The 12,246-nt window shown below is 35.6% G+C and overlaps 1 protein-coding gene across 1 annotated transcript in view; it reads right to left on the reverse strand.

Moving 5' to 3' along the window:
• Positions 1-12,246, reverse strand: part of Prosalpha7 (proteasome alpha7 subunit) — a 168,459-nt gene that overhangs the window by 112,861 nt on the left and 43,352 nt on the right. The window contains exon 3 of the mRNA XM_090399365.1: positions 5,001-5,124. Within this exon, the coding sequence (XP_090255491.1) occupies positions 5,001-5,124 (124 nt within the window). The remainder of the gene's footprint in view (positions 1-5,000; positions 5,125-12,246) is intronic.

Genomic DNA, 12,246 nt, shown 5'->3' on the forward strand with positions numbered 1-12,246 from the left:
AGAAATTAGTCGGAACACTAAATTAGCTGTATACAAGACTGTGTTCAAACCAATTTTAACTTATGGATCTGAGAGCTGGGTCAGAAGTAAAACACTTGACCAAAGACTAGAGACCGCAGATATGAGAGTCCTGAGAAAGATTAGAGGTGTGAACAGATGGCATCAATGGCAATATCATATTAAAAATGAGGATATTAGGAAAGAACTTGACATTGTCAGCATCCAGGAATGCGTTAGCAGAGCTAATCTCAGATGGTATGGTCACTTAAATAGAATGGGAGAGGAAAGATTAGCAAAACAAGTGTTCTCTGCTAGGTTGGCAGGAAAACGACCCAGAGGAAGACCAAGATATAGGAGGATTGATACGGTACAAAGTGCCTTAGACGATAGAAATATAAGATCTGATAATGTTGGAGTCTTGACAAGTAACAGACTGATTTGGAGGAAAATTGTAGATAGGAAGTTAGTAATGATGTAATTTTTTCATGTAGTACTGTCATATCCTGTACACCCCTTGAGGGTACATGGCAGGAATTAGATGATGATGATGATGAGTTTGAAGAACAAATAGGATGAGGGTGAAATGGATAATGCAACCATATTAAGCAAGAGATCCATAAGATGATGTGGAAAGAATTTAGTGAGAATAAGGATAAGAGGAGTTATTTAATATTATTATTACATGACACCTCCAGGAAGTCCAAAGACTCATCATTAGAGGGCACTTGCTCTACGACTCTGTCTCCACTACTCATCCACCAACTGACCGCAGCTACACCAACGCCTTCTACCGCTGACCACTACCACTAGCATTTCCACAGACAATCACAAACATCCATGCCCACAGCAGGATTCGAACCTGCAGCCTTTTGGCTGGAGAGTGGATATGTCAACCACTTGGCCAGACAGGCTGGCTGGCCGAGTGGTTGACATATATATAAAACACAGGCCAGAAAAGTTACTCACACTGTATCGAAGGTTAAGTAAGACTATAAAAAGAAATTGGCTGTGCAAGTGAAAGAAAGAAAATGTGAAAGAATAACTAAATGCAGATAGCACCCTATGTCAGAAGCAGATCAAGCTGTTCAAATAATGAGCGCTCTCCCCGCTAAGATCTACCAACTTGGTGTATGCAACATGGAGCACAGTATTATTATTACTACATTGGATGGAGAAAAAGATGCATAACCTAGATAAGAATTCAACCAAAGGAATAGATGGGATATCAAGTATACTAAAGGAATGTTTAGTGGACTGGTTAGGTCCTTAATATGTTTATATAAATTGAGCCTCGTATCAGGAAAGATTTGAAACAGAAAGAATGTATATTAATGTCATTATACAAAGGCTGTGCAAAAACTGATGTGTCTAACTACTGACTAATCAACATCTCTGGAGTGGTAGTAAGATTTTTGAGAAGTTAGTAAGAACTCGTATACAGAAATGGATTTGCTAAAGGGAGGTCATATTTGAGCAATTTGTTTATCTTTTATAATATTGCTATGGCTGATTGGATATAAATAATAGATACACTATAATACTCTTGGACTTGGCATCTGACAGATTACCAAGGATGTTACATAAGTAAAAAGATAAGGGACTAGAACAAACTATTCCTGGAAATATATCAGAAAGTGGAATATGGGGGGGGGGGGGTGAATCTGCCAGATAAGGTGACCAGCAGTGTACTCCAGAGATTAGTCCTTGGACTACTGCTGTTCTATCTATCTATATATATATATATTAATGATATTGGGAAGGACCTGATAGCTGATGAAGCAAAGACAAGCAGGAGAGTCAGAGATGCTACATATATATATAGAACTTAAAATTCAATGTTATGCACTTTGGGGTGATGAGATTTCCAATCTTGGCATTATGGGATAAGAAGTTGAAGTTTAAAGGCTACATGTTGAAATTATTGACATGTAAGTATAAGGAAGTTATTTGGATTCTCTTTAAAGGAACTGATGCAACCAGATTTGAAATACTGTATGCAGATTTGTTGCTATGAGGTCTGAAATTAAAGAAGCTGCAGAAAGGGATGACGATATAAGGATGATGTTGAGATTATGTGTAAATAATGAAGACAGAACATGTGGACTGCAGACACTGTGAAACAGGTGAAAGAGTGGTTATATGATGGTGACCTATAAACTTCTTAAAGGGTATTATATGATATTGGTTGATGAAAATTTTCATTATATGAAAGGTGGGAATCTGTGGAAGTTAAGTCTGAATGTGACTAAAAAAAAACCAAGAAGAGTTAGGTTCTCTCACAGAACAGTGAACAAGTGAAACTGCTGAAGTGGTGAATGAGAGTATGATAGCTAGTGTGAGTAATGAATGGCCTACCTCAATGAGTCCAATGAGCTTTAAATATGCATAATTTAAAACATATTTTTAAAATGCAGTAAAATTTTGCATTTGTAGTCACCACCATTTTCACTTATGTATATAAAGCTATCTGCAGCTCATGATTATTTTGGATTACATAAATTTATTTCTTAAAAAACTGCCCTTTTATTATTATCCCATTTATAAAAGATAGCCATCATCATCATTCATCTGTCAACCTTTAATCTTGAATGGATTCAACTTTGTCATTGATTAATCTCTGGTTGATGGGGAGATTACTAAACCTAACAAATATGCTTGAAAGCCAAGTAAAATAATCTCTAGTCCCAAATAATTTCATGCATTTGGTGAGAGCATTCCTCATTTATTCCTGTGAAAACAACATTTACTGATTCTACTTTGAAATTCCATATTCAGATAAATTCAAGTAAATTGGTATGCATTTTTTTTAAATCAAATCAAATCATAAATAAATATATATATACACACAGTAACAGCATAAATTCAAGTAAATTGGTAAGCGTTTTTTTTTCTCTCTCACATACATTAACTGAGCATAAATTCAAGTAAATTGGTATGCATTTTTTTTTTAAATCAAAAACAATAGGGAATTGTGCAACAACAGTGTCAGTGACTTGGGTATAGTTATAAAATGATGTATATGGAAAAACAAAATGATCTCTTACAATAAACAATTGAAAAAATATGAATATCAGCAAACACTTAATTTCCATAATAAAAGGAAACTGTAATTCAGATGAAGTAACATTTTAAAAAAATAATTTTTTATATATATCAGTCCTACATGAGAGACCCTAAGACATGACAAGACTGTCTGGGCATCTCTGATGCAGAGTATTTTAATAATAAGGTGTGACACCTTTTGACTACTTGTAATGGGCAATATATGACTTCTGCATTATTTCAACATTGGTACCTCTTCTGGGTTTGGCTCCCACTGATGAGACCTCAATGAAGGTCAAAACCATTCTGGGTAATGGCCCTTCTCATAATGCACTGCATTATACACATCTCAAAGGGTGTGTGGTTTGCATTTATGGGATACTAAGGCAATTGATCTGAAGCCATTAGCCACTATATACAAGTGGCCCAGTCATGAAGATACTTCACGCACAAACATTGCATTACACTTGGATATAGGATTAAATCAGTAGTATAATTTCTTGGCATCTCTGGTAACCAAGTGAAAAAAAACTTTATTCATCAGCAAAGCTATGAATAGGATGTCAAAGAGAGAAGATCACTGATGTATAGGGTGATGAGTGTACATGACAGCAGTACTGGGGGTACTCAAGTATTGAGTGAAAAATCTGATGAAAGGAAACCAGCCATGATGCATAGGTTGTGTGTGAAGCTGAAGCTTTTGTTCTAAGTGACTTACGATATACTATTTTCTTTTTCATTTTTTTTTTTTTTTTTTTTTTTTGGGCTGCCTTGGCACACCTCTTATAAAACCATGGCTTGGATATGGAGAATTCTGAATAGAGCAAATAAATGAAGGCCCTCATTATAACACAGAAAATTTCTATAACACAATCACAAGTATCTGGAGAAATGGAAACCATAGTCTGAATGTGGAAAGGAAGAGAAAGTATCAGAGATCTCCCCACTTATCAATGCTGCAGTCCCAAAGAACACAATGTTGTAAATGGCTTAGAGGAAGGTGCTCTACTAGAGATGAAACTTATATGAGATAAATGCTCTAAATTACCAAGAGGAAAGGTCATCTTAACAGTGTACTCAAATCGTCAGGATTGTCATTCTACTTGGTGATGAACAGTCTGCAATAGAAAAAGGAGCCAGCTCTTTTTTCTATTGCAGACATTAAAGCCACCAAAGAAGATGACTTCACTGTTTGCACAGTTTGACTGCAGGAAATCAAGCTTCAAGGAGAATTCAATAAGGTCAAAATGACTTTCAGAATTTGTTGAGCAGTACAGAAAGCAGATAATGAAGCAAAGAAATCTTAAGTCATAAAAGGTCAAAAAGAGGAGATTCAAGATTGGCAATCCTCAGGCACAGAACATCAGAGTGTACAGAAGCACATGTACCTTAGATGCAAAAGCAAACATAACTAAATGCCCTTCATTAAGCTCTTGATGAAAACTTAATACACAATACAACATCTTTGGTTACCAAATACTGATCAAGATTTGTAAAATGCTATTTTACAAATCGTCAGTGTTTATTGTCATGAACTTCATTTACTTTATGATTACATTTTACTTTTCAGGGTCTACACTGAAAAGCAACTGGCTAGTATCTATATGAAGAATTTGTTCCTATAACTTCATTCTTTTTGAACTTGTAAATCTCATCAAGTACTTATAATAGGTTAATATTACATGATACATATGAGCATGCATTTGCTGTAAAAATAAAACTTCTCAATTACAGCCATTCCTAAAAAGTGATTACAGCTTATTATTTTAATTTGAGAAGGTAGATTGGAGGAAAATTATTTAAAATCAAACATTTTTCATGTAAGGACTACCAAAGAATATCATAAGTTACATCAGTAGCAGCACATCAAAAAAAAAAAGAGAGAAAATGAGAAAAGCTAACAACTAACAAAATTTTTGCTCAGAATTTTTAATGTATTTCAAAAAATAAGCACTTACTACTCCAACATGACGATCAATAGTAAAGATCCTTTTATTTGCTCCTATTTCATATAATTTAGATGTCACAAGCTTTTCTACTGCAAACACTACTCCATCCTTCCCTCTAAGTGCAACAGCAGTTCTATATTAAACAGAAATAAATGAATTAATATACTTTATAAGAAGTTGTTCATATCTAAAACTAACACTGCTTACACAGCATTTATAAATTTAAAATTTTAAGCGACTTTCAACAATCTATATACACATGCAGATATGAATACCAGAAAAATGATAGTCATGATATACATGGTCAGTTTTTAATGTTACCATGAAGGTAATATTTCAACAAGTGTTTTAATGTATTGGGATAAATTTAATGTATAGTCTTTCTCAGCAAAAACATAAATATTACCTACTCAGCATTTGTTAAACTAAGTTTTCTCTTCAGTTCAGGTTAATTTATCTCTGAAAAATACATAATGTTATACAAATTACAAATCCATCTAATCATCAAGTACTGTTTTCACATAAGGATTTTTTTAAATGCAAATCCCACCAGCAAAAAGATGTAAACCTATTGCATATTATAAGCAGATGGGACAAGGGTTAGATAAAATAACTGTTTTAAGAACTCCCCAAATACTGTCTCAATGTAGATAAGAACAACTAATTTGATTATTAAACCAACCTCTCCCATAAGTTTTTGGAGCAAATGCAAACCAGCTTCTTTATCAACCTACTTCTTATTCTTCTCATATTTAGGTTGCCATAAAACAGACTACATATCTATTATCCATATAAAAAGTTAAAGTTCCACAGAATAAATCTAGAAAGCAAGGATCAGTTAACAAAAGAAAATTTAAAAAAATAATAAACAGCATTAATGAACAAAATTTTGCATACCCCACTATATATCTGAAAAATACATAATGTTATACAAATTACAAATCCATCCAGCCGGCCTGGTTGGCCGAGTGGTTAGCGTATCCGCTCTCCAGCCAAAAGGCTATGGGTTTGAATCCCAGTGTGGGCATGGATGTTTGTGATTGTTTGGGAAAATACTAGTGGTGGTGGATGGTAGATGGTATTAGTGTAGTTGCGGTTCGTTGTAGTTGGTGGAGACGGAGTAGCTGTGGAGTAGGTGCCCTCCCTCGATGAGTCTTTGGACTCCCTGGATGTGTCATAATAATAATAATAATAATAATAATATCAAAGTTGAATAATATAGTTGATTCAGGTTGAACTTGTGTAATTCAACAACTCTACAAAACCTGTTAAAAAACAAGTCATTAATCAACAGTCTCTTACAATTCAACTTTAGACTCACTCATCCTCTTCATCCATTTCTGTTATCCGATAGCAGAAATGGAAGTTGTACCTGCACTTGTGAGCAACCCAAAATTTGATTGTACTATAATTTGAACTTTTTTTGTAGGTGGCAGTGGTATAAGGAGTGCACTTATGCATATATATATATATATATATATATACACATACAGGGTGTTCGGGATAAATTTGACAGTTTCGTAAGGAAAAAGAAAATCTTCTTTGTATCTATTAAATTTAATGAATTGACAAAAAAACATTACAGGCAGAGTTAATTACAATACTATCAACAAGATTTACTCAAAATAACCACCATTAGCATCGATCACAGCTTCAATTCTGCTTCGGAACCTCGAACAAGCTGATGCTACAGTCTCCCTGGGAAGGGCCGCAAAAACTGTTTTAATTTTATCCATTAACTGGGCTTTTGTATTACTGGAAGTGCGATTGGTGTCTTTTTCAACTGCGCCCCATACAAAATAATCCATGGGGTTAAGGTCTGGGGAGTTTGGAGGCCAAACATTTGGACTGGTGAAGTCGTTGAAATTTTCAGACAACCATTTTTGACTTTTCCCAGAGGTGTGGCAAGGGGCCGAATCCTGCTGCCATACATACGGCCTACCATTGCCTACCCTTGTTATCCAGGGCTTGACTACAGTTAGCAACTCCACGAACAAAGCCCGAATTCCAATGCCAGGGTTCTTCAACACCTGTTCCTGCAGATTTGCGAGGAATTCTGCTGTACGAACGCAATCAGATCGTCTGCTAGGGATCTTTCTTCTTGCTACATCCTCGTAGTCACCATTGCAAGTCTCTAGTTCATGCCTGATTGTTTTTACTGTATTCAGGGAGCATTGGGCAGCAGTCGTAATATCCTTATTTTGATGGCGGGCACGAATCATCATGATACAAGTTATTCTCTTCCATGATTCAGGTGGGTTCCAGCTATCCATCCTTTCTGACATCTTGTATATGAATGAAGAAGGGTCCAAACTTTTAAATGAAGAGAAGTGTGTGTTAATACATGTAACTTACGGAAAAATATAATTAATTATAAATATGTCAAATTTATCCCGAACACCCTGTATATATATGTTAAAGATACCAAGCAATTTTAAACTTGGTTTTACTCCATTTCCCAAGTGCGACTTGGGAAATGGAGTAAAACCAAGTTTAAAATTGCTTGGTATCTTTAACATAATTTTACCCAAGGTAAAAATACTTTCTACACACATATATATATATATATATATATATTTCAAAAAATAGATTTAATGACTCCAAGACCGAGATAACATATAAAGATTTTAATGATAAATACTACTAGTTTCGGCATATAGCAGCCTTCTTCAGGTATTTATAAAGGAAAGGAATACTAATAAACATTGAATTATTTAAATAAACAAACTGGAAATTACAGGTACAAATTGCCTCACATAATCGATACATATATATATATATATATATATATATATTGATAAACATTATTAAGATTTTTTAGTTGATAGACTTAGGTGTTGGATTATTCATAACTTATTTTAATGGTCTTACAATACAAAACACTAATTTATATTAATAATAAATTTACACTAACAATGAGTCACAAAATGAGTATTCAAACAAAATATCTAAAGTCCTAATTTGGTGCCCTCTAATGTTGAATAAAAGAAGTATTATAGTTGAATAGGAGTTGATCTTAAAATGACACTCTCCTAAATTTTTGGCAAATTAATGCAGCTATACTTGAGTGAACAAAGTTCCTTCTGACTTAGTCTACTAGGGATAAACAGAAAGATCTGTTAACATTACAAAATTAAAAATATAATCCAAACAATTTAAAAACAGAAAAGAAAAGTAAACGAGATCATAATGTAGTAGGTGCTAATGGCTTAACTAGCGATAAGTTCAGTATGAGAGAGGACATGGAAGGGTCGTTGGAAGAGGCAAGAGCGAAGAGTGAGAAAGCGAAAATAGCAAGTATATTACCTTGATATGATAAGGAATGAATGCGATTTTTTGGATGTGTGTGTGAGTTTGAGGGAAGATTGGATTTGTAAAAGAGGGACAACGTATACTTGAATGTGTTTGGTATCATGAATCTTGAAAAACTAATAACTGGTATAAGACCTAACACAGTCAGGGAAACTAAATTATAATGGGAGGAATTGTGAGAATATGAGTGTAAGAGCAACAATGTTATATAATTATGTTAATGACAGGAATGGGCATTATCACGGATATGTTAATGAGGAGAGAATGATTTTGACTTTGTATTCGTCCAGTTTGGACAAATCAACATGTATATAGCACTAGAGAAGAATACAGATCTGCCCGTTTTCCAACTGTCATGAGGACTGAGGCAAGGGTATACAAAAGAACATGCAAGCAGATTATGTCTGAACACAAATGCTAGGAGTATCAGAAACAATGGGGTAGAGTTTGTTGCCTTGGTCAATGTTGGGACCTTACATTGTAGGCATTAGTGAGACTTGGCTATCAGAATCAGACATACTAATTGGTATTGAGTGTAAAGGATACAGTATTTTTGGGAAAGATGACAGGATAAGAGGAGGGAGGGAGGGGGTATGCTGCTAATGATATCTGATGACTTGAATACAGCTAGTGTTGAGACCTATGATTGTAATACTAGTAACAGTATTTCACATGGCAGTGAGTTTAAAGCCATCTGGTGTAAGGTGGAATCTAACAAGATCAATTATATACTGGGTTGTTGTTACCGACATGGAGGAGGGACAGTTGCTAGTATTGAAGAATTGATTCACCAAATAGAAAAGAGCAATCATAATGGAGACTTTAATTATCCAAATATTGATTGGGTAGTCATAAAATCTCATGAGAAGAATAAAAATGAATTTATTGAGTAGTTGCGAGACAACTTCCTCAAGCAGCATGTGACAATAGGAACTAGAGGTCAAAGAGTGTTAGATATGATTATAGTGTTAGGGGACATTTTAGTTAAAGATATAACTATTCTGTCTCTGGTTGGTGACAGTGATAATGCAGTACTCACTTGGGAAGTGACTAATTGTCAGAATGTTCCATTCATAAAAGGTTACATGCTGAACAACAAAGCAGAAAATTTTGACCAACTGAGGAGTATACAGAGTTCAGTGGAATGGGATAGGTTGCTGGACGGGATGAATATTGAATTTAAAAAATACTTAAATGATGCAATATCAGAACGTGTGCCCCGAGAGTTTGAAGAATAAGTATGGTAGGAGTCAAATTGATTTGTAATCTTATTGAGCAAGAGATTCATAAGAAAAGGATGCTATGAAAGAAATACTATATGGACAAGGATGATGTCTGTTATGAAAATTATAAGAAGCAGGCTAGAAGAGTCACAACTGCTGTACAGAAAGTTAAAGTCTGAGTATGAAAAGAAACTGGCTCTGCAAGCTAAAAACAACTCACAAGAATTCTAGTAATATGAAAGAATAACTCGTCTAAATGCAGATGGAGTGAAGGTGGCAGATGTAGAAGAGATTATTCAACTAATGAGTGCCCATTTTGTTAAAAGCTATCAACCTGGTACATGCAACATTGAGATCACTGCTACCTCCTCACCAGATGAAGAACTTCTAGTGTATGAGGATGAGGTATTAGAGCTGCTGCGATATTAGCATGGGTGCTAAAAGTGTTCAGCTGAACTGGATATTCCTTTGAGCAGGCTATATAATATGAGTCTCAGAACAGGAAAGATTCCACAGGAATGGAAGGAATATATGGTAATTCTATTGCACAAGGGCGGTGCAAAGACCGACTCTCGTAGACAGGCTTATATGTTGGTTATGCATTTCTAAATCACTTAAGGAATTGAATAACATAGATCTGAATATAAATTAAATTACACTTTAATAAATATTTCCAATATTTTGGCAACGTGCACACAGGCACTACAACACAGTAACTGAGAATGAAGAGATGAAGCTATTGTTCTCCTAAAAGTCCTGATGGTGCCCTTTAGCGGGCTAAGTAGGTGTTCTAAAGAATGGAACACCTACTTAGCCCGCTAGAGGGCACCATCAGGACTTCTAGGAGAACAATAGCTTCATCTCTTCATTCTCAGTTACTGTGTTGTAGTGCCTGCATGCATGTGCCTTTTTGTAAGTTCCTTTTGAAAATGGCAACGTGACGTTGCTGAAATATCGGAAATATTTATTATTAAAGTGTAATTTAATTTATATTCTGATCTACATTATTCAATTCCTTAAGTGATTTAGAAATGCAAAGACTGACTATCGACCAATTAGTATCTCAGAAGTAATGGTGAAGATTTTGGAAATGAATCTCTACTTTGCATTGAACAGGGAAGATCATGTTTGCTCACATTCTATAAAAATGTTACCATTGAACTAGACAAGGGAAATGGATACACCATGATACTTTGGATTTTGCTAAGGCTTTTGACAGAATACAGCATAGTAGACTGTTGCATAAATTGGAAAATATTTGTTTGGATTATAAAATATCAGCGTGGATAAGAGGATGGCTGACTGACAGATATCAAAAAGTGGTCTACGGGGAATGTACCAAGATCTAGTTAGTAAGATACGGGAGGAGGATAGGGCAACTCCGAGGTTTACCAGGGCCACCATCTCTTTACATGGCATATGGAGCGCAGATAGCTACAAGGACTTAAAACAGCTTGGGCTTACACAGGATATAAAAGTTCTTTCCTTGAGGGCCCTACAGGGCACATCGGTGGCATGTTGCCACCAGAGAATGACTACAATGATAACTAGAATAGGCATAGGGTAAAACACTTGTACAGGCTTGGGCCTATATCAAGTCCGTACCACAAGGATCAGTGCTTGGCCCACTGTTATTCAATCTACATTAATAATAATTATTATTATTATTATTACGCGACACCTCCAGGGAGTCCAAAGACTCATCGAGGGAGGGCACCCACTCTACAGCTCTCATTCTCCACCACTCAATCCAACTACACCAATGCCATCTACTGCCCACTATTAATACTAGTATTTCTACAGACAACCGCAAACATCCATGCCCATGGCGGGATTTGAACCCGAAGCCTTTTGGCTGGAGAACGAACACGCTAACCGCTCGGCCGACCAGGCCAGCTTGGGAAGAATTTGAGAAGCAACATACAACTATTTGCTGATGATGATGATGCAAAGATAGGTGGGGTAATCAGGAATGCTGCTGATATGCAATACTTGCAGAATGATTTGAATAGGCTGGAATTGTGAACATAAGAAAATGGATGTCAGTAAATGTAAAGTCATGCACTTTGGCATGATCAGATATCCAGTTTCATATTATATTGGTGGGATTATGTTAGAAGAAACTGATCAGGCTAGGGATCTTGGAGTGATAATAGATAGAAAGTTGAAGTTCAGGGGCCATGTAGCACAGATTGCAAATACAACTCAAAGATAATTGCAATGCTGAAATAAACTTTCACATGTAAAGATAAGGATGTCGTTTATCCTCTTTGCAAGTCCTTGATAAGACCTCCCTTGGTCTGGTCTCCTGATTTTCATTGTGATTCCGATACAGTGAAGAAAATGCAAAGAAGAGTGTTAAAAATGATATCAGGATTGTGGAATACTGATTATGAAGACAGATTGAGAATTTGTAGACTGCAGACATTAGCAAACAGTAGAAAGAGGGATGATATGATTGAGACTTACAAACTTCTGAAAGGGTCATACAGGATGTCAGTTCATGGAATTTTTCATTTTATGGAGGGTGAGGAAACAGACAAGATTTCCTTGGAAGCTGAGAATGAATGCTGCTAAGAAGTGGACGTGGACGAGGGCTCGATTTTTCTCTTACAGTGGTGCATGATTGGAATGGATTGCTGCTGGATGTTGTGTGTGAATGAATTCAAGAATAAATATGATAGCTGGTGTGTGTAGTATGCACCTCCCTCAAAGAGTCC

Source organism: Typopeltis vanoorti, chromosome 10 (genome assembly GCF_054136105.1).
Source record: "Typopeltis vanoorti isolate ZY-2024b chromosome 10, IOZ_Tvanoo_1.0, whole genome shotgun sequence".
Taxonomy (NCBI): Eukaryota; Metazoa; Arthropoda; class Arachnida; order Uropygi; family Thelyphonidae; genus Typopeltis; species Typopeltis vanoorti.